The sequence below is a fragment of the Rhinatrema bivittatum genome, chromosome 2, assembly GCF_901001135.1.
Source record: "Rhinatrema bivittatum chromosome 2, aRhiBiv1.1, whole genome shotgun sequence".
NCBI classification, from domain to species: Eukaryota; Metazoa; Chordata; class Amphibia; order Gymnophiona; family Rhinatrematidae; genus Rhinatrema; species Rhinatrema bivittatum.
The window spans coordinates 667,810,749-667,833,431 of record NC_042616.1 but is presented as its reverse complement, the minus strand read 5'-3'; the positions used below and the strand labels follow the sequence as shown (position 1 = coordinate 667,833,431).

The following is a 22,683-nucleotide window of genomic DNA, read 5'->3' as shown; positions in this document are numbered from 1 at the left end:
GTCTGCCCACAAAACAACAAGAGTAAGAAACCATGGTATTCCCAAGAGTTAAAAAATCTCAAACAACTCCTTCGGAAATCTGAAAAGATCTGGCGCAAGGATCCCTCACAAACGCACCTGGCACAATTTAAATCCTCCCTAAATCTCTATAGTGACAAACTTAACAAGACAAAGCGAGACTTCTATGCCAACAAAATTCATCAATTCCAATACAACCCTAAAGTATTATACGATTACGTGAATTCTCTCACTAAAACAGCTACCCCTCACATCCCTGATGTAGTAGCCAAATCCAAATGTGAAGAACTTGCCACATTCTTCCAAACCAAAGTGGATAATTTGCTATCCAAGTTCTCTTCCTCTGCCAATCCTACCAACCACTTCGAATCTGACATCAATCAAACAAAAACCAGTAATTACACCAATGCCCTCTCCTCCCTAGACTGCACTTCATCATTAGAAATAGAAACCTTTATCAAGAAAGCCAAACCTTCCACCCACCCATCTGACACCATACCCACTAAACATCTTCTTACAATACCCAACATCATTGCCAAACCTTTAACAAAAATCATCAACCTATCCATTAGCTCTGGACAGGTGCCGCTCCCCCTGAAGCAGGCAATAGTCAAACCTATTCTAAAGAAGCCCAAACTTGACCCTTCTGATCCAGCTAATTATCGCCCCATATCCAATCTTCCATTCATCTCTAAACTACTTGAAAAAACTGTCAACAAGCAACTCACAGAATACCTAGAAGAAAATCATATCCTGGCCTCTGCACAATACGGTTTTCGAAAATCTCATAGCACTGAAACTCTTTTACTTTCCCTGACAGACCACATTATCAAAGGATTTGAGAAAGGGCAATCATACATTCTTGCCTTCCTTGACATCTCCTCCGCATTCGACACCGTTAGCCATCCCATTCTCCTACAGCGGCTAACTGAAATCGGTATTACAGGTGTTGCCCACAATTGGTTCAACTCCTACCTTAGTAATAGAGATTACAAAATCCAGCTAGGAAATCACGTATCCAAGGCCATCCCCCTCAACCGAGGTGTCCCTCAGGGATCCTCCCTATCCTCAACCCTATTCAATATTTACATTCTGCCCCTCTGTTACTTCCTCTCCAGTCTAAACCTCCCTCATTACATATATGCTGATGATGTTCAGCTGCTTATACCCATCACTGACTCCCTATCAAAAACCATGGACTTCTGGAATGAAACCCTCCATTCCATTAACAATCTCCTTTCCTCCATCCACCTTGCTCTTAATACCAATAAAACTGAAATTATGCTCATCTCACCCCAAAGCCAACCGATCCTCCCCCCCCCTTCCTCAGTTCCAATTTGCTCAACAAGTCCGTGATTTGGGTATCATTCTTGATGGTCACGTCACACTAAAGAAATTCATAAATAACATTCTAAAAGATGGCTTCTTTAAACTCCACACACTAAAAAAACTCAAACCCTTATTACATCCCCCCGATTTCCGTACAGTTCTCCAAACCACAATCTTCGCCAAAACCGACTACTGCAATTCCCTACTCCTCGGCCTACCTAACAATGCCATCCATCCCATTCAAATCTTACAAAACACCACAGCCCGGATCTTGACCAATTTACGTAGACATGACCATATTACACCTGTTCTAAAAGACCTACATTGGCTTCCAATAGCCTCCCGCATACAATATAAGGCTCTCTCTCTCATCCACAAAGCCCTATACAATCCCGAAATGAACTGGTTCAATGAATCCTTCCGTTTTCACCAGTCTAATAAGCCCACCAGACTAGCACATCTCGCAACCATGCCTATCCCCTCTCCTAAACTCTATAAACTCACTTCCACAAGAGCCCGTGCACTATCGATAGCCGGGCCGACCCTCTGGAACAAAATGCCTGTTGAACTACGGCAAGAAGAATGCCTCAAATCCTTCAAGCGGAAGCTCAAGACCTGGCTCTTTGCAAAAGCATACACTTAATTTTTCACTATACCTCACCACTGTCCCCTCTCTCCCCATTCCTCCCCTGTTTCCCATTCTACCGCCCCTCTCTCCCCTCCCCTTTTCTCCGCCACCTTCTTTTCTTTCTCTCTGCCCCCCCCTCTTTCCTCGCTCTCCTCCCTTCTCTTCCCCATCTTATCTCCTAGCCTGATTAAAATTAACCTCATAGTTTTCTTTCTTTTGTACATATGTATATAATTGCAAACTTTGTTTATAATTTTATTGCAAAACTTCCCATGTTATTGTTCCCCCTCTCGTTAATGCCTTGTTATCATGTTTTTACTGTTCAATGTAAAGCGCCATGCCGTGCGTTTGTTTTTGCGTTACAATGTGAACCGATATGATATCCTGGATGAATGTCGGTATATAAAAATTTTAAATAAATAAATAAATAAATAAATGTTAAGGAAAGTCCCTCAGACTCCGCTAAGAGACCGAGGAGGTGACCCGTTGAGGACCATGGGATTGCGGGGGCAGCCTTGGGGACCCCCGTTCAGTGAATCTGGGTGCAGATACCAGGGATCTGGAGGATTCTGATGACCCTCAGGATGAGGGTGGCTTGTCTCTGGTGGAGGACCTGGATGCTGGCCCGGATGGGGGACATCCCCAGGATCTGGATGACCATAAGGATGATCAGGGGGACTTTGAGGGGCCCAAAGCTGAGGCTGACAATCAGCCAGTGGTCCGCCTGTTCAACAGGGAAGAATTGAGACTTCTTATCCCCCAGGTGCTGGAGGAATTGAGGGTGAAGCTCTCCCTGGAGGAATTGGATAATGAGGGTGTTAATCCGGTGTTGGACGGGCTGCGGAACCCCCCCCAGCAACTTCCCCATTCCTAAGAAGATCCAGAAGCTGATCAGCCTTGAGTGGGGCTTCCCGGACTCCATCTTGAAAGTGGGGAGAGCAATGGCAAAGCTTTATCCATTGCTGCAGGATCATTTGGATTCCCTCAAAATCCTGAAGGTGGATGCTGCCATATCAGCGGTCAACAAGAAAACCACAATTCCGGTAGCTAGGGTGGCTGCTCTGAAAGCTGTGCATGATTGGAAGCTGGAAGTACAGCTTAAATGAGTTTTTGAGGTGTCTGCTCTGGGGTTCCGAGTGGTGTTCTGTGCCAGTCTGATGCAGCGCTCCTGTTTATGTTGGATCCAGAAGCCTCAGGAGCAGTCTTCCACAGGGATGCTGGCACCACTCCAGGCAGCCCGCTTCGAAGCAGGGGTTGTGAATGTAGCCGATGCCTTATATAACCTCATGCGGACTACAGCGCGTAGCATGGTTTCGGTGTGGCGGTGAGACGACTGTTGTGGCTGTGCAATTGGTCGGCGGATCTCTTGTCCAAATCACAGCTGTGTAACCTTCCCTTTAAGGGAAAGCTTTTGTTTGGGGAGGACCTCGACCATTTCATGAAGTCTCTGGCAGAGACCAGGGGCAACAGGCTGCTGGAGGATAAGAAGGCGGCGCGGAAGCCCTTTTTCTCTCAATCTCGTTTTCGAGAGACGAGACGTTTTTGCTCTGGCAGATCTTCAACGTCGTGATTGCCCTCAGGGAGACAGCAGTCATTTTGAGGTCCTGGAAAGTCTTCTAGAGGTGGGTCTGTCCAGGGAATGGGCGGACTCAAGTCTTTCCAATGAAGTCAGGCAGGTCCACTCCTCGGATTTGGTGATTGGGGGCAGACTGTCTCGGTTTTACGAGGAGTGGACCAAGATCACCTCCAACCAGTGGGTGCTAGAGGTCACAGGGATGGCTACGCCTTAGTTTTCTTGCCCTCTTAGGTCGGCCTTTTTGGAATCACGTTGTCTTTCCCAAAGCCAAAGAGCAGCCATCAAGGGGACCCTCCAAAGGTTATTTAATCTGGAACCTGTAGTCCTGGTTTCGGAGCAAGGGCAAGGAAGGTACTCCATTTATTTCATGGTGCCAAAGAAGAAGGGCACCTTTCACACCATCCTGGATCTCCAGAAGGTCAACTGGAGTTTGAAGGTAAGTTTTCGGATGGAGATGTTGAGCACCATGATAGGGGCGGTCCAAAAAGGAGAGTTTTTGGCTTCTCTGGGTCTCACCGAGGCCTATCTGCATATCCCCATTCGACAGGACCACCAGAGATTTCTCCATTTCAAGGTGCTGGGTAAGCATTTTCAGTTTCAGGCCCTTCCCTTCGGCCTTGCCACAGCTCCTCGTACCTTCATTAAAGTGATGGTGGTCAAAGCAGCATTCCTAAGGAAGGATGGGAATCTGGTGTATCCCTATCTGGACGACTGGCTCATCAGGACAGAGTCACAGGAGGAGTGCTCAGGGTGTGTTCTCTATTGGAGTCATAGGCTGGATCATCAATCTGTCGCAGAGTTACTTGGTTCCTTTTCAGGTCCTGGAATACTTGGGCACCTGTTTCGACACTCATCAGGGAACAGTGTTCCTTACTGTGGACAGGGTGGTCAAGATACAGGCTCAGATAGATCGTCTGCTTCACCTTCTGGTTCCCAAAGTCTGGGATTGTCTACAGGTTCTGGAATCGATGGCTTCAACGTTGGAGCTAGTGCCTTGGGTGTTCGCTCATATGCGCCCCCTACAGAAGGCATTGTTGTCTCGCTGGAGTCCCCTATCAGAACAATATTTTTTGCTACTACCCCATCAAAGGAGGCCAGGTCCAGTATGGCGTGGTGGATGACAAGGAGCAATCTGGAGAAAGGAATGCCCCTCGAAGTCCCGGACTGGGTAGTGGTGACCACGGATGCCAATCTCTGGGGTTGGGGAGCAGTGTGCCTGCACAGGTCAGCGCAGGGCATCTGGTTGGTGTTGGAAAGGTCATGGTCCATCAATCGACTGGAGACACGGGCGTTGCACAGGGCCCTTCAAGTGTTTCTGTCCTTGGTCCACGATCGAATGGTAAGAGTGTTTTCATCCAACTCAATGGTGGTATACATCAACCACCGGGGGGAATCAAGAGTCACGCTGTGGCCCGGGAGGCTCAGCTCTTGTTCAGATGGGCAGAACTCCATCTCGAAGGGCATGCTGCCTCACATGTCGCAGGAGTAGACGACGTCCAAGCGGATTATCTCAGCTGGCAACAGTTGAACCCGGGGGAGTGTGAACTTTCCGTGGAAGCCTGGAATCACATTTGTGCCCATTATGGGATTCCTCAGCTGGACCTCATGACAACAAGATCCAATGCTAAGACTGAGAGGTTCTTCAGTCACCAGAGAGAGATCGGGGCAGTGGGTCTCGATGCCCTAGTGTGTCTGTGGCCTGCCGGAATCCTTCTATATGTTTTAACTCTGTGGCCCCTCATAGGGCGGGTGCTCAGGGGGTAGAGGCTCATCCAGGTTTAGTGATTCTCGTGGCTCTGGAGTGGCTGTGACGCCCGTGGTTCACAGATCTGGTACATCTAGCAATGGATGAGCCACTGCGTCAGGGTTCCATATTTTCGGATCTGGCGGATCGCTTTTCTTTTCACGGCCTAGCTTTTGAGAGGTGTTGGTTGCACCTGAAGGGATATTTGGAACCAATTATTGCTACCCTCCTTCAGGCTCAACATCTGGCTACTTCCCTGGCCTATTCCAGAGTGTGGAAGCTTTTTGACTCCTGGTGAGGGCAATAGGATTTGGACCCGATGTGGGTTCCCGTCCCGCACATTTTGGCCTTTTTGCAGCAGGGCTTGTCCAAGGGGTCGGCCTTTAGCTTGCTTAGGGTCCAGGTCTCAGCTCTGGGTTGCCTCCAAGGGAAGATGCAGGGCAAGTCTCTGGCTTCACACCCTGATGTCGTGCATTTTCTGAGGGGTGTTAAGCATCTGCGTCCCCCTGTATGGAAGGTGTGTCCGGAGTGGAATCTTAAATTAGTGTTACGAGTTCTCTGCGAGGATTCCTTTGAACCTTTGGTTCGAGCATCATTAAAGATTCTTACCTTGAAAACTGTCTTTTTGGTAGCAGTTTGCTCGGCTAGATGGATCTCGAAGTTGCAGGCTCTTTCTTGCCATGATCCTTTCCTGCAGATATCGTCGGACACGGTTTCTTTACGTACAGTGCCTTCTTTTCTCCCTAAAGTGGTTTCTACCTTTCATGTGAACCAGATAGTGGAGTTTCCAGGATTTCTGTTCTGGTCCCGGGATTCCTCTATGGGACACACTTTGTTGCATTATTTGAAGATCACCAACTCTTTCCGTCGATCTGATCATCTTTTTGTGCTATTCAGGGTTCCCAAAAAGGGAGAGAAAACATCTAAAGCTTCCTTAGCTCGCTGGTTGAAAGAAACAATTTGCTCGGTTTACATTTCTAAGGGCCGCGCAATGCTGGTGAGGCTTAAAGCTCATTCCATTCATGCTCAGGAGATGTTGTGGGCCAAGCGTCAACTGGTGTCTCCTCAAGCGATATGTAGAGTCGCAGTTTGGTCCTCGCTTCACACTTTCACCAAGCATTACCGTTTGGACATGTGCACCCCTGAGCTGGCCCCCTTTGGTGAGAGTGAGCTGAGAGCGGGTCTTTCGAGTTCCCGCACGGTATAGGGGGGCTTTGGTATATCCCGCTTATCTGGATTGATCTGGGTATGTTCAGGAAAGGAAAATTGGTTTTTACCTGCTAATTTTCATTCCTGTAATACCACAGATCAGTCCAGAGGCCCACCCTTGGGATCTGTGCTAAAAGACTGCTGGTTCTGCTGCTGGGGCTTTAGCTCACATGAAGATGGTTTTCAAAGCTATGTTGAATTTAACATGTTCTCCAGTTTCTCCATTGACTGTGGTTGGTGGTTATCAAGTTCAGGGGTATCCATCCTAGGGCCTTGTTCCACCCTATTGTTAAATTATCTTGGCTTGGGTACAGATCAATACTGATGGACTGCAGGTGGCATTTTCAGATATGTAGCAGTGCCCAAAGTTTTGTCCTCTGCCTCCGTCTGCTGGTAGGGATGAATAAACCCACTTGTCTGGACTGATCTGTGGTATTACAGGAACAAAAATTAGCAGGTAAAAATAATTTTCCTCTAAGGTTGGATTATGCTTTTCATATTTATTATGAGTCTCTTACCTGTTAGAATCAATGGGACTTTAATTGGCAACCCTAGAAGTCAGAGGCCAGGAAGCTGCACAGGAGTCATGGGAAATACAGAGTCAGGTAAAGTCTAGTGGACATTTACCTTTCAGTTGTCAGGTAGTTAGACATGCCCTTGAAAGGTCTTATTGCTTCAGCAGAGGGCATGACCTGACTGGAGATAGTATATAAAGTGAGCAACAGTGAAAAACCTTTGCTGATACAGCAGACTCCTGGGATACATTCTCTGGAATCTCTGCTCATTTGTCCTTGTTCTTGTGCTACATAGGGATGTGTAGACCAAAAGTTTATGTTCATAAGTCCATAAGTCGAAAGGGGGGGTCAATTTCGGTCAATATGGACATATGGAGAATTCCATAAGTTGAGTCTATGTCCATACGTGCAAATACAAATTTAAAACCCTCACCCTCCTTAATCCCCCCCCCCCCAAGACTTACCAAAATTCCCTGGTGGTCCAGCGGGGAGTCAGGACGCCATTTCTGAACTCCTTTGCGAGGAGCACGTGACGTCGGCGTCACGTCGGAGTGACGCGGCGTCACGTGATTCCTCGCGCGTTCGCTCTGGGACCCTCGTTGCACCCAAAAGGAACTTTTGGCCAGCTTGGGGGGGCCTCCTGACATGGGTAGACAAGGCAAGGGAGATACTTGGGTGCATAGGGTGAGGAATAACTAGCAGAAAAAAGGATGTGATAGTACCACTGTATAAGTCTCTGGTGAGACTTCATTTGGAGTACTGTTTATAGTTCTGGAGACCACAAGTTCAATAGGATATAAACCAAAGAGCCGGTCCAGAGGGTGGCTATTAAAATGAAGTATATGGGAACAGACTTAAAGATGAAAATATGCATTTTATTTATTTATTTATTTATTTATTTATTTATAATTTTTTTTTTATATACCGACAACCGTTTGCACATCGTATCGGTTTACAAATAACTTATAACTTTTCGGCAATGCCTTTACAGGGAACAATAACTATGTATACAGGAACTAACAAACTAATGAAGAAACAGAGTAACAATTTACAAGGTTAGATGGCATATAGTCGATAAACTGACTAGGGAGCTGGGTAGGCAAAAGGAAAGTTACAGGATTTTCGATAAAACATTATGGTAGCAAATATAGATTTCAAAAAGGAGTGTTGGCAGAAGGGGGGAGAGGAGTGGAATGAGCAGTTTAGAAGAAAGGCAAGATATGATAGATATTTAAATATCTCCAAGGAATAAATGCACAGGAGGTGAACTTCTTTCAACTGAAAGGAGGCTGTTGAATGAGGGGTTGTGGGATGAGATAAAAAGTGGGTACACTAGGAGTATTATAAGGAAATATTCCTTTACAGAAAGAGTAGTGGTTCAATGGACAGCTTCACTGTGGAGATGGTGGAGAATAGGACCATATCAGAATTCAAGAATGCATGGGACAACACAGAGGATCTCTGAGGGAGAAGAATATCTTATAAAGCTGAGCAGATTTGAACAAGCAGAATGGATGGGGCTGTATGGTCTTTATCTGCAATCATGTTCTATGTTTCTATACATGAAACAGGGTAATTGGTTTTTTACCCTTCCTAAAAAAAACCCCACAAAATTACTAACATGTTAATCAACTTAGAAAAAATACTTCTTACTTTAGAATTATCTTGCACCCCATGGCTATACAATAAACAGTGTGGGGGACAGGGTACTGTTTACACCCCTTTAGAGCCCTGGATTTTTTGTGACCTAAAGCAGTGTAGCATGACCAGTGGTGCACTGCATGGACCATAATTCAGTGTAGAAAATATTCATAATGATTTATATAGTAACTCTGTCTAGCTGTGTGTGTGTCTCTCTCTCCCTACATGTATATCTCTATATATAATATACATTAATTATTATATATATAACATAACCTTTAAATTAGAGGAAAATACCATTTAAACAGCCTCTGGCAAGATGGTACAGTCTTCTATTCCAACACTGAGTCCCAACACTAGGCTAGATTCTCTAGTGGAGATCCCATATGAAACGGCCCCATACAGGCGTATGTGGGCCGTGTGTGAGCAACGAGAATTTTAAGAAACCAGGAAGTTTGTGTGTTAATAGGAAGGCAGAGAAGGGGCGGGGAATGGGTGTTCTGGGGTGGGGCCAAGACCTACACCAAGTCTAGAGATTTTGGGCCAGAGGGATCCTGAACACAGAGAGAGATTGTTTTAAATAGACACTTGTGATTATGTGTGTAAATGCTCCAACAGATATGCATGGTAGGGATATTTTAAATGGTATGTGTGTACTTGCACACACAATATAAAATTGAGCGTATTTTTGCTCAATATGAGTGTTTATGAGTGAACGTGTACTCCTTTAAAAATTGACTTGTTAGTGAACAAGTAGGCATGTATTAACCATAACATGTAGGTGACATCATTGAAAGTACCAACATGGACCCAGCTCTCAGAGCATAGTGAAGACTTCACTGAATATGCACGGGATTCCTGTTATTGAATTCTCAGCTAAAGAAGTCAAAGAAGGACGTATTCCCCTCATAGTTCCTTAAGGAAGGATAGACTTTCCCTCCCCTTGTAGTGCTAGCCTCTGGATCTGCCCCAAGTCATGGGTAGAGTGTGGCACATAATACCTGTGGTAAATGCCAAGAACCTGTGGCGAAATGCCAAGAACAGCACCCAAGTGACCCGGGGAACCCTTTCAGAGCTGAAAAGATCAGCACCATCAGTGCGAGGCTTCTCTGGAGCCAGCCCCACTTTAAGCCTCATTGATGTAGGACTTTCATGGAATGGACTGTCCTCATGGTGCCAAGCCATTTATTTTACCCAGAGCTAACCAGGGCGTAGTCCATGCCATAGGCACAGAATTTTAACAAATTTAGCACAAAAGACCATGGTACCATCTGTAGTGTCGGAGCAGAGTGGTGGCACATATTGGCATTGAAGGAGCACCATCAGTGGTGTTGGAGCAGAATTCTGTGATGTGGAAGGAACTACCAGTGCCATCGATACAGCAAGCTGCTAGATGATGGAGCTGTTTCTCCTAGGACAAGCAGGATGGTAGTCCTCACATGTGGGTGACATCATCCAATGGAGCCCTGCAGGGAAATCATTTGTCAAAATTTCTAGAAACTTTGAACAGCATACTGAGCATGCCCAGCATGCTGCTATCCACACATCCATGCGAGGTACCCCTTCAGTCTCTTTTCCGCTGTGCATTTGCCTCATGGTTTGTGGAACTATCCATTTTCTTATTTTTCTTGATAGTATCGGGTTTTTCCTGGTTGTCTTCGTTGGGTCCCCCTTCGCTGTTGGTGCCTCCTCGGTGTGATAGGTTATTATTGCCCTTTTTTCCAACTTGGTGGTCGATCCCAGACTCTTTGCCTCACAATGACCGCCAGTCATCAACCGCACACCGGGTGTTTTTTTATGGCATTGACTGGTTTTCGTCGGTGCCCCCAGTGCCCGCAGAACATGTCCATCACAAATCCGCATGAGGTTTGCATCCTCTGCCTAGGGGCCTCACATGACATCCGTGGGCATCGTCTGTGTTATCAGATGAATCCCAAAGGCCGTCGGGTGTGTCTCGATAAGATGGAGAAACATTTTGGGGCCCCAAAGTCTGCCCCTTCTACTCCTGCATTGGCCCCATCAATGCCGAGAGGTTGCGGGGAGCTTCTCAACAAGCTTCCCCTCACTGTTCCTCTCGCCAGTACTTCAAAGGATCATGGGAATGGTGATTGATCCTCGATTTCACCGCTCTCCCGGACATCAGGATCCTCTGCTTCCTTGGCATGGGGGAAAGACTGGGCCAAGCACCGAGGGATATCCTGCAAGCATCGCCACCGTCACTATCGACACACGGCTCCGGCCCCAGTGTAGCACCGAGCTGCCATTGAAGCGACACTAGCTATCGGAGGCCCCATCCTCCAATGTCCCTGGTAGTCCTAGGCATTCCCCACTGATAGTGCTGGGAACTGTGCCACCTCAGAGACCTGAGGAAGAGCCAGTGACCCCTCATCCCCCTCCTTCAGTCCTGGCCACTTTGGACTTTCAGGAGGAGTTGAACCGCAGTGCTGCAGAGCATTGAGCTGCCGGTGTCATCAGACCCCATACTGGTGCCCAAGCCTCTGCCGTCTATGTTAGCACTCCTGCTAGAGTATCTGGACATCCTCTTGGGCGCCTTTCTGATGCAGCCGGTGCCCGAGGGGCCCTCAGTTCCCCAATGGCCACTGATGTCCTCCACCGGGGCGATCCCGGTTCTTGGGTCCTCCGAGGAGGAAGATGCATCTGATACTGTGTTCCTAGGCCATGGTTCCCGTGCCTTTGCCAGATCGTTCTGGCTTCCTGTGACCTCTGCTCCTCTTGGTACCAGGGGAACCGTTGATTCCCGTGGTGCCCTCGAGGCCTCCGAAGCTGTCGGAGCCCAGGATTGATACCCCTCACGGTCCTCAGCCACGACACGCTGGTCCTAGTGAGGAGGAAGGGCCTTAGGATGCTTCGTGTGATGACTCCACAGAGTCGACCTCCAAGTATTCAGATGATCCCCTCTCGCAGCCCTCTCCTCCAGATGAATGACGCCAGTCATCCCCCGAGGACTTGTCTTTTGTGTGGTTAGACAGGGCCATGGCTGAAGCCATTCCCTTTCAGCTGCTTACGGAGGAGGATGCATGATATAAGATGCTGGAAGTGCTCTAGTTCATTGACGCTCGTAAGGAGATTGTGGCGGTTCTTATCCATGACATCTTCAAAGACCTCTTCCTCCGAATTTGGGAACACCCCATTTTGATCTCCCCCATCAACAGAAAGGCTGATGCCACCTATTTGGTGCAACAGGCTGTGGGGTTTGAGAAACAGCACCTCCCCCACCAGTCTGTGATCGAGGCGTCCGCCCTCAAAAATGCCCGGTGCTCCTGCACCCATGGCTCCGCCCCCTACCCTCGGACGAGAGCACAGGGAGCTTAATGCTTTGGAAGGTCTTCCAAGGCACTATGCTGGTTGCCCGCATCTCCATCTATCAACTATACATGACCCAGTACAAATGGAACCTCTGGAAATGGGTCCAGGACTTTGCAGAGGGCCTTCCTCCAAAACAGCATGAGGCCATTGGCCTACTGGGTCTAGAGGCTGGCAAGCATGAGGTGCATTTTACCTACGATGTCTTCGAGACAGCAGCTCGTGGTGGGCATTGGTGCTCAGAGAATGGCATGGCTCGAGCCTCTGACCTCCATCCGGAGGTCCAAGAAAGGCTAGCCGACCTCCCCTGCACAGATGAAAACCTCTTTGGGGATAAATTCTGCAATGCAGTAGTGCAGTTGAAGGACTACCATGACACCCTTCAACAGCTTTCCATTAGTACCTCTGATGCCCCTATCTTGGCCAGGAAGTCCTCCAGGCTGGGATCCTGAAAGCATTTTTACAGGCAGAAGAAATATTATCCTCTTGCTTCCAGGGCTTGCATGCTTTACACCAGCTCCAGGGGCTCCCCTTGCCAACAGTGAGCATCTAGACCCCAGCAAGCCCCAGCCACGGGCATTTGACTGGCGGCGAGGGAGCAGAAGTCAGTTGACTGTATCCCTGATGCCAGATCTCCCAGTAGGAGGCAGGCTCCTTGGCTTTGCCCATTGCTGGGAAGAGATCATGTCGTACCGCTAGGTCCTTGCTATCATCCGTCAGGGGTACTGTCTAAACTTCAATCGGCTCCCAGAGGCCTCTCTCCCATGTCCATCGTGGAGTTCGTATGCCCAGCAGGTCGTACTTCAGATGGAACTCTCCGCCCTCCTTGTGGTGAGAGCAGTAGAACCGGTCCCTTGCCATCAATAGGGCCGAGGGATCTATCTGAGTTATTTTCTAATCCTGAAAAGGAATGGCGGCTTGCGTCCCATCCTCAACCTCAGGGTGTTGAACAAGTTTCTCGCAAGAGAAAAGTTCAAGATGGTTTCTCTGGTTACACTGATTCCACTTCTCGGAAGAGGAGACTGGCTTTGCTCTCTCAATCTCAGAGGCTTACGCTCACATAGCCATTTTCCACAATCACTGAAGTACCTCTGCTTTGTGGTAGAGAAGGCCCATTACCAGTACAGGGTGCTATCATTTGGGCTGCCTTCAGCCCCCCGCAGTTTCACCAAATGCCTAATGGTCTTGGCTGCCTATCTCAGGCATCGGTCGATGCATGTCTTCTCATACCTAGACGACTGGTTGGTCAGGAGCGCTTCCTGCGCAGGGGCCTTGAGTACTCTGGCCCTGAGAGTACTTTAGAGTTTGTTATCAACTACCCCAAGTCTCATCTCTGTCCATCTCCTCAGCTGGACTTCATAGGAGACAGACTGGATTTGGTGCAGGCGAAAGCGTTTTTTCCCAGGGATTGGGCTCTCGTCCTCGTCTCGCTGGCCACCTTTGTCCAGAACAGCCAGCAGGTATCCACTCCCCTTCTGCTCTGTCTGCTAGGCTACATGGTGGCTTCCATCCATGTGACCCCTCTTGCCTGCCTGTGCATGTGTAGGGCTCTGCAGTCTCAATTGCAGAGTCACGGATCCTCTGCAAGTGTCTCTTTCCTGGTGGGAAGATTTCTTTAACTTGGAAAGGGGAATTCCCTTCCAAGCTGTTCCACTTCAAGGGATCCTCACCACCACTGCCTCTCCTCAGGCTGGGGAGCCCATGTGAATGTTATGCGCATGCAGGGTTCTCTGGACCGCCTCTGAAACCCGCTGTCAAACGTCCTGGAGCTTTGGGTGATCAGTTACGCCTTCTGGGCATTCAGAGACCAGTTATTGTACAAGGAAGTCGTGATTTGGATGGACAACCAAGTAGTGATGTGGTATATCAACAAACAGGGCAGCATGGGCTCATTCCTGCTCTGTCTGGTGTTGGTGCAAATGTGGACCTGGGCCCTTTCACGGGGAATGTCCCTGCGAGCCACGTACCTGCCAGGATATCGGAATGTACTGGCGGACCACTTAAGCTGCTCTTTCCAGCCTCACGCGTGGTCCCTCAACCCTGAGGTAGAGGGCAAGCTGTTTTGCTGGTGGGGTACACTGGATGTGGACCTTTTCACCTCTTCTCACAACCACAAAGTGAGCAAGTTCTGCTCCCTTCTGTTGGGGGGGGGGGGGGGTTGGCATCCAGCTTGCGATGCCTTCTCCCTCCACTGGGGGAGAGGCCTGCTATACATGTACCCTCCTCTAACTCTCCTCTTGATGATGTTGCTGAAACTTCAACAGGACAGAGGGGCCATGATACTTGTGGCACCCTTTTGGCCCAGACAGGTCTGGTTCCCGCTTCTGCAGGACCTGTTGATGCGGACCCCCATCCGACTGGGGACAGCACCCGATCTCATCTCCCAGAATCAGGGCACCCTGTGCCACTTGAACCTCCGGGTGTTGGGTCTGATGGTTTGGATGCTGAGCATGTAGTCCTTTAGCCCTTGGCGCTCTCGGACTGTGTCTCCCAGGTACTGGTGGCATCTCGGAAGCCTTGCACCAGGAAGTCCTACAGCTTGAAGTGGAAAAGGTTTTCCATCTGGTGTGCAGGACATGAATTGGATCCTTTCTCATATCCCCTACCTTGGCTGTTAGACTACTTGTGGCACCTCTCCGAATCTGGGCTTCAATCCAGCTCGGTCAGGGTCCACCTTAGCGCTGTCAGTGGATACCATCGGAGTGTCGCTGGCACACCCATTTCGGTGCAACCTTTAGTAGGCTGCTTCATGCAGGGCCTCCTCCAGCTGAAGCTTCATTTTCGGCCTCCTGCAGCATTCTGGAATCTCAGTGTTGTCCTGGCACGGCTCATGCGCCCTCCTTTTGAGCCGCTACAGTTCTGTGATATGAAGTTCCTCACCTGGAAGGTCATATTCCTGGTGTTGATTACTTCGGCTCGTAGAGTCAGCGAACTTCAGGCTCTGGTTACGTACCTATACACTAGGTTCTTCCACGATCGTATAATCTTGCGTACGCATCCGAAGTTTCTGGCCAAGGTGGTGACTGATTTCCACCTCAATCAGTCCATTGTTTTACCCACCTTCTTTCTGTGACCTCATTCCCACTTGGGGGAATGAGCTCTTCATACCCTGGACTGCAAAAGAACCTTGGCTTTCTATTTAGACTGCACAGGCAGTCCACCCAACTCTTTGTTTTCTTTGATTTCAACAGACTGGGAGTGGTGGTGGGTAAACAGACCTTGTCAAATTGGCTGGTGGATTGCATTGCCTTTTGCTATGCGCAGGCAGGCCTCCCACTAGCTGGCAGAGTAAAGGCTCACTTTGTGTGGACTATGGTGACGTTGGTGGCTCATTTGCGTGCAGTCCCTATCGTCGAAATTTGCCGAGCCACAACCTGGAATTCCCGTCACATGTTTGCGGCTCATTACTGCTTGGACAAGGATGGGTGACAGGACAGTGCCTTCAGTCAGTCTGTCCTGGGTAATCTGTTCCAGCCCTGAACCCAACTCTTCCTGTTTGTGCTTCTGTGGGAACCAGACAGTCCTCTGCCGACCCCCAGCGTTGCAGTTGTTGTTGTGCTCATTGGCACCTTGTTTGATCGCTATTAGTTTCTTCTGCTAACAGGGACAGTCTGGAGCTTGATACTCACCCACATGTGAGGACTACCATCTTGCTTGTCCTAGGAGAAAGCGCAGTTACTTACCTGTAACAGGTGTTCTCCTAGGACAGTAGGATGGTAGTCCTCAGGAATCCCGCCTGCCTCCCCACAGAGTTTGGATTCTCCTTCTGGTTTATTTTATTTTTTCGCTCATATTTTTCATGTATATGACGAGACTGAAGAGGGACCTCGCGTGGATGTGCAAATAGCAACAGGTGGACATGCTCAGTGTGCTGGTCAAAGCTTCTAGAAACTTCGACAAAAGTTTTGCGTGCCGGGCTCCAATGGATGATGTCACCTCCATGTGAGAACTAACATTCTGCTGTCCTAGGAGAACACCTATTACAGGTAAGCAATTATGCTTTATGCAACTGATGTAGAGCATCTCAGAGCGAATCACCTGTGTAGCAAGTGAATTTGCTGCAGTGTTGGGTTCTTCCTCAACTTTACCAGCATCCCTGAATAAAGATGTGATGTCTTTGGTTGTCTGAAAGGAAGATCTTTCCTCCAAATCTGGCACAGAAATCTCCATCAGTCAGTAAGAGCCCAGCTATCGGAACTAGTGAAGAATGTCTTTATCTCTTAAGCCCTGAAGACTGAAGAAGGAGATTAAAACTTCTCCTGTCAAAGGTGGAGGAAATTTTCCAAGTTCTACACTAATGCACACTTCTCCACAAGAGCTTCTAATGTTGAGTAATACTCACCATGAAGTGGAATCTCTTCATGAATCCGAAGGTGAAGAAGTGTATTCTTTCTACTCTGGCTTTCCTCTGGACTATTCCCCACTGGACCAGCAAAAGTCTCATTCTCAATCACTGCCTTCATCATCAGGGTCCCCTCTAAAGCATCTCTGTTACTCCAAGTTTTTGGGTAAGCTGTCCATAAGTTTTAGAAAAGAAAAAGACCTGAGAGTGGATTTCTTTGTGTTCCTAAATGTCCTTCAACCCCCAGCAGATGCCACAGTTATCTTGGTTCACAAATTCCTCCAAGACCTTCGATAAGGATGTTAAAATTGCCAATGTTGTCTTGTAGCAGCCTAGAAATTGAACCCAAAGGATTAGGAGTAGTCTAATAGCTGCACCACTCTGTGATGGTGGAATCAGTGTTTGAAGTATACTAAGCATGGTCCTTATCAGATATGTGGTGGCTGTGGTATATGTGGCTCCCTTGATTTATCCGCTCATGCAGGGCTTTTGTTGGGGTCTTCGGAGCCAATGGAATTTGTTCTATCAACCATTATTACACCTTATTTCTAAATTCTGGGATGAGAGCATCCCTACAGTGGTGAATAAATCAAGAAGATCTAAATATAGGCATCTCGCTATTCAATCCACCACATTAAGTGACTTTATCTGCCAATGCCTCCACTGAGAGTCCATCAAGCTAGGTTGAGAGAACATTGCACAAATCTCATCTTTGGGTGAGTTTCCTCACACCAAGGGTCATCAAATGTTCACAAGAGAGCACTGTTCTGTTCATACTTCTCACATTGAATGTCAAAGTGGCCCCTAACCCCCTATAATAATACCTAAACCTCACCTCGAGTTACTAGGTGGGCCTCCCACAGAGATATAAATACGTATCTAGGATGATGGCATCGTGGCTAGTCTCTCTCTCTCTCTGTCTCTCTCTCTCAATAAACATCACAAGAGGTGATACAGCTATCACATGGCTTAATACTCCTGAAAAGTAGCTAAATTCAACATTAAAGCCATGCAATAGGGCTTTGCAAAACAGTAAGCTCACCCCTTTTCACATGCAAAAACACCTTAGCACATTTTGATAAATGAAGAGGTAAGTCTGGTCAGGCCAAAGAGCTGTCCTAAATTTAGCCAGCTATAGTTAGCTGGCTAACTTTAAGATATGTGGCTGTATTCTATAGTGTGACTGCACTATTGAATGTACTTCAAAAGTTAGTTGGATACATTTATCCAACTAACTTTGCTATCCAGACTGTGTCTGAATATGGACCTCCATATTTTCATAATATGAACTCATCCCAAGTTCCTTCCAAAAGTGATATCTACATTTCACATTAATCAAGCTATCATGCTATCTACATTGAGGCCTGTATTCGGCTGCTATCTGGCTGAGTGAGTTAGTTGGATAAATGTATCCGGCTAACTTGGCAGAGATATTCAATAGCACAGCTGTGCCACTGAATATACTCTGCTATCTTACAGATCTGGATAAGTTTATCCGTCTAACTATAGGACAGCCAAATAGCTGTCCTTGACTTATCCAGTCAACTTAGGCAATACAACCTGAATGTCTGCACTTATCCTGCTAAGGGCCTGATTTATTAAGGCTTTTCTCCCATTTGTATCTAAGAGAATAATTATTAAATGAGGCCCTAAGTTAGCCAGATAAGTAGCTCCTTGGAACATCTCCATCCCTCCCCTCAGCCAGCCAACTAGCTGGATAAATAGTTATCCAATCAAATGGCAGCCAATTGGCTGTGCCCAAATATTGAAAGGGCTTCACTTAGTTAATTCCGAATGTAACAGGCTAAGTGGCGCTGAATTTTGACTTCATTGATTCTAAGACACATATGCACAAAGGAGAATGCTCTCATCAATCCTTGGACTGTAAGAGAGCCCTGGCGAATACTCTAAAGTGGTCTTATCCTCACCATCAAGCTTCTCAACTGTTCATTTCCCAGTCTATTGGATTGCAATGGATTGGGAAGGGCAGTTGCCAAATGCACTCTGTCCAATTGGCTAGGGGACTGTATAGCACACTGTTATACATTGACCATCTTACAGACTATCATCTCAGTCAAGGTTCATTAAGTGAGAGAAATGGCGACTTCAGTGGCCATCACTATTAAAAACAGATGTTATGTGTAATTAACAGGGATGTGCATTCGTTTTTCACGAATTAGACAATATCAACGATATTGTCTAATTCGTGATTGGCTGTCAGCCCCGAAAACCGAAGCGTATTTTGCCGAAAATTTGGCAAAAATTCGTATTTCATGTTAGTGCGCAGTAACTCCGTTAGTGCACATTGAGGTAGATATTTAAAGGGGTACGTGCGTAAGATACACGCGTAACCCCCAAAAAGCTGCCCCTTCCACCCCCTGAGCATGCCGAGCCTATGTTACATAGGCTCGGCGGCGCACGCAAGCCCCGGGATGCGCGTAAGTCCTGGGGCTTTCCTGGGGGGCGTTTTGGGGGCGTGTCGTGGCCGGCGCGTCATCGGGGGGGGTGTTCTGGGGGCGAGGCCACGGGCATGGTTTTGGCCCGGGGGCGTGGACTCAGCCTCCGGACCAGCCCCCGGACCGAAACATGGCGCGCCAGTGCGCGCAAGTTATGCCTGCCTTGGGCAGGCGTAACTTTTCAAATAAAGGTGGGAGGGGGGGAATTAGTTAGGGCCGGGGGGGTTAGTTAGGGGAAGGAAAGGGAAGGTGGGGGGTGCGGGAAAGAAAGTTCCCTCTGAGGCCGCTCTGATTACGGAGCGGCCTCAGAGGGAACAGAGGCAGGCTGCACAGCTTGGCGCGCAGGCTGCCAATTTTGCACAGCCTTGCGCGCGCTGACCCCGGATTTTTGTTTGCGCCGGTTGCGCAAACAAAAGTACGCGCGCGTGTACTTTTTAAAATCTGCCCCATTGTATTTCTAACTAACGAACTCCTCTGAATTGATACATTTAAATTTTTAAGTTGCAGTTTTTTAGTGTACACTAACATTAGTTACAGCACACTACTACATACTTAGTGCACTGTAAATTCTATTAGGGCGCACTAACTAACCTGTTTGTGCACACTAACTAACATGTTAGTGCGCATTAATGAGCCTTTATGTGCATTAACAGTTAGCTAGTGCGCACTATCTTGAGCGGTGTATTGTGTGCACTAATGCTGAGATAGTGTGCACTAACTTTGCTTTTCTGCAAACAGGAGTCTCTGTAGGCAGTAGGATGAATTACTTAATACGTACCTGCCTCCCTGGAGAGTCGACTACCTCGATAAATCTTGAGCTCTGGAAGAGAATGAGGGGCTCATAATGCAATATCCTCTCTCTGGAACTCCTTCACATGCTTAGTAATGTTTTTACTGAGCTCTGAGAGTAGGGTCCATATCGGTACCATCGGATGATAGCACCAATGTGTTATGGTTAATTTATTCAGCTATCTATGCAGAAATCTATTTGCAGGTAAGCAAACATATATTTTTTTTTCAGTTTATATCCCAATAGCTAACATAGGCATGATGCAACCAATGTTTTGCCCCCACACAGCATCAGCAATTATGGAACTTGAGGGACAGGGGAGAGTTAGTTTGTTGGGCCTCACCCAACCAAAAAGCTATTCCAGTGCCCTTGGTATCTGAATAGTGTTATTAAAGAGCTTACAATAATGATATATTTTAATATTTTCTTATGATTAATTAGGAGCAGATGTAAAAATAAGAGATCATGCTGGTCGGAATTTCCTGCATTTGACTGTTCTGCAGCCCGGAGGTTTGAAACATCTGAATAAAGAATTTCTTCAGGTAGTTGAACAACAATTTTATAACCACCTGTATTGGTGTTTATTTTTTAATATATTGCTATTCTTAACATCGAAATAGTGTAGAATATTAAACATAAATTCAAAATCATAACATCATTCTCAATCAAATCATGATGCAGTAATTATCGCGTGCGTTATGCGGCGATGCACGCGATAAGGCCTATCTTGATTTGATGAATGACCCTCTAAGTATGTATGTTGTCTATCTACAAATACTTTTTACCCACAAACTTAACACTAATTTTGAAAGGAAAAGTATATGCATACTTTAGTTTATGAAAATTATCACAACAACTATTTGCACACCTGCTAATTTGTTTACAGAATTTTTACAGGGAGAAATACTTGGTGATGGGGAGGGGATGCTCATTCCCCACCAGCTCAAAGCACAGGAGAATAGCATTTGTTTCTGATCATAATCTACTTTTGTAAGAGGATTACATTAGGCAAGCAGGTAAACCCTTTAAATTGCATTCTTAGCAGAATCTTCTGTTACCTTTTCAAGGATTACAGCGATGATTTACATTCTAGTGCTCCTTTTTTTTTTTCATGAAGCTTTTTTTTTTAATGAAGCTACATTTGAACACCTTTTGATTATTTTCTTTTTTGTTGTATCTTTTTACTAGATGAAAGAAATTAAAGAGCTGGTAAGTCAAGAAGACCATGATGGCTGCACTCCTTTACATTATGCGTGTAGAGAAGGAGTACCGGGATCAGTTAACAATTTACTTGGATTGAATGTCTCTGTTTACTCCAAAAGTAGAAATAAACGTTCTCCATTGCACTTTGCAGCAAGGTAATGTGTTAAGGTGTGTTAACCCAAACCATATATCTGCTGACTGCTCAGATTTCTCCAGTAAAACCCTTATTATTCTTTTAAAGTTATGGGCGTATTAATACCTGCCAACGACTTTTACAAGATGTGACAGATACAAGACTTCTAAATGAAGGTGATGATAGGGGACTGACTCCCCTTCATATGGCAGCTCAGAATGGGCATGAAAAGGTAGTACGGATCCTCTTGAAGAAAGGTGCAATGCTTCTAAGGTAAAAACATTTCTTTAAAAATGAAATATTTGTGAATTTGTTTCATTTCCGGCACCGCTTAAAAGGCTGGCCCAGTGCCTTAGTTGGTAAGTTCAGTGAACTGCCAAGTGGAAGGGCCCAGGTTCGGTCCCTGGATTGGGGATGCTGCAGAAACAGCATTCACAGCCCTTGGATGGGTGGTAGTTATGCTTAAGGTTGACAGCTAGTGGCTGGATTCGATGCCCGTAAAGAGCTGTGATGTTTGCTGCTGGTCCAGGACAGTCACTGCAATGACTGCACTAAATGTAAGTTGAAAGGGCATATAAAATACGGGAAAAAAAATCCCTGGGTAGTTGTAAATGAAAGGCGCCTGGTTCTCGATCCAAGCCTGATTCTGACTGAACTGGAAGTATAAAAGGAACAGAGAGAATCTGCTGGGTCAAAAAAAACTGCAAGCTTATAAAAACAAGATGAGTTTGAAGTACTGTAAAATACAAATTTAGATTTTCATATTCTGTTTTTTGGCACTTCAAAGTGAATTACATTCAGGTAATGTGGGTATTTTCCTATCCCCAGAGTACTTACAATTTCACCTCTGGATTCATCATTCTGCTATAAATATAACAGAATGATGAGCCGCAGGAAAAAAAAGGGGGCAGGAGGGTGATGCTGAGCAGGTGGCCGCATCATGGCTGTGCATTTTCATCTGCTGTGGTTGCAGCCATGCTGAACATTATCGCCCATGTAGCGCCAATGGAAAAGGTATATATAGGTAGTTCTTGTGCTACTGTCGGCGATAATGTCCGAAACATTATCTCCCACAGCGCTACCTGCCCTTCATTTTCCTAAACCCCGCCCAAACTCCCCCCTTTTTCCTCATTAAAATTTTCATTTTGCGATGAGGTAGTTATCATGTGCATTAGGGCGTTATCACACACTATAATGCCTTAATGCATGTGATAACGGCCCATCGCGATTTGAAGAATGACCCTGCGGCAACAGAGGGTAAAGTGATTTACCCAAGGTCATAAGGAGCGACAGTGGGACTTGAACCCTAGTTTCCCCAGATCGTAGCCCACTGCTCTAACCAAAATTATTTTCTCCTGCATAGTAGTGTCTGTTCTGGCAGCCATATTCTAGGTCCATAAAAATCTGAACTCAAGTCTTGGCTTTTGCATCCCAGATCAGGTACAGCTCGGGCTCCTATGGAGGGGAAAGGACTCTCAGCTATCATTCAGTGGTGACAATGACTAGCTTCAGGGACGGCTCAAGAGAATCTGCTACCTGAGGCGAGGGATTAGAGGGTACTCCCCTCAGCCCCCCTCCACCTCACCCCACCAGGGAACGGCACAGGTCAAATCATCAAGAGGGGAGCCTCTATGCAGTCTGGCCCTTTTAGTGATTTGAAATGCTGTGGAAGGGGGGGAAAAGGGGGTCAGAATTCCCAGAGGAGTAGCAGATAGTGTCAGTGATAATGTTTCTAGGAAGTTGGTAATCCTGCCATACTCCCAGGAACCCTAAGA

General features: G+C 46.9%; 1 protein-coding gene across 1 annotated transcript in view; it reads left to right on the top strand.

The window, feature by feature from the left end:
* The window catches only part of TRPA1 (transient receptor potential cation channel subfamily A member 1), a 297,071-nt gene that overhangs the window by 93,755 nt on the left and 180,633 nt on the right, over positions 1-22,683 (top strand). The window contains exons 10-12 of the mRNA XM_029591461.1: positions 20,014-20,114; positions 20,761-20,930; positions 21,017-21,181. Coding sequence (XP_029447321.1) covers positions 20,014-20,114; positions 20,761-20,930; positions 21,017-21,181 — 436 coding nt within the window. The remainder of the gene's footprint in view (positions 1-20,013; positions 20,115-20,760; positions 20,931-21,016; positions 21,182-22,683) is intronic.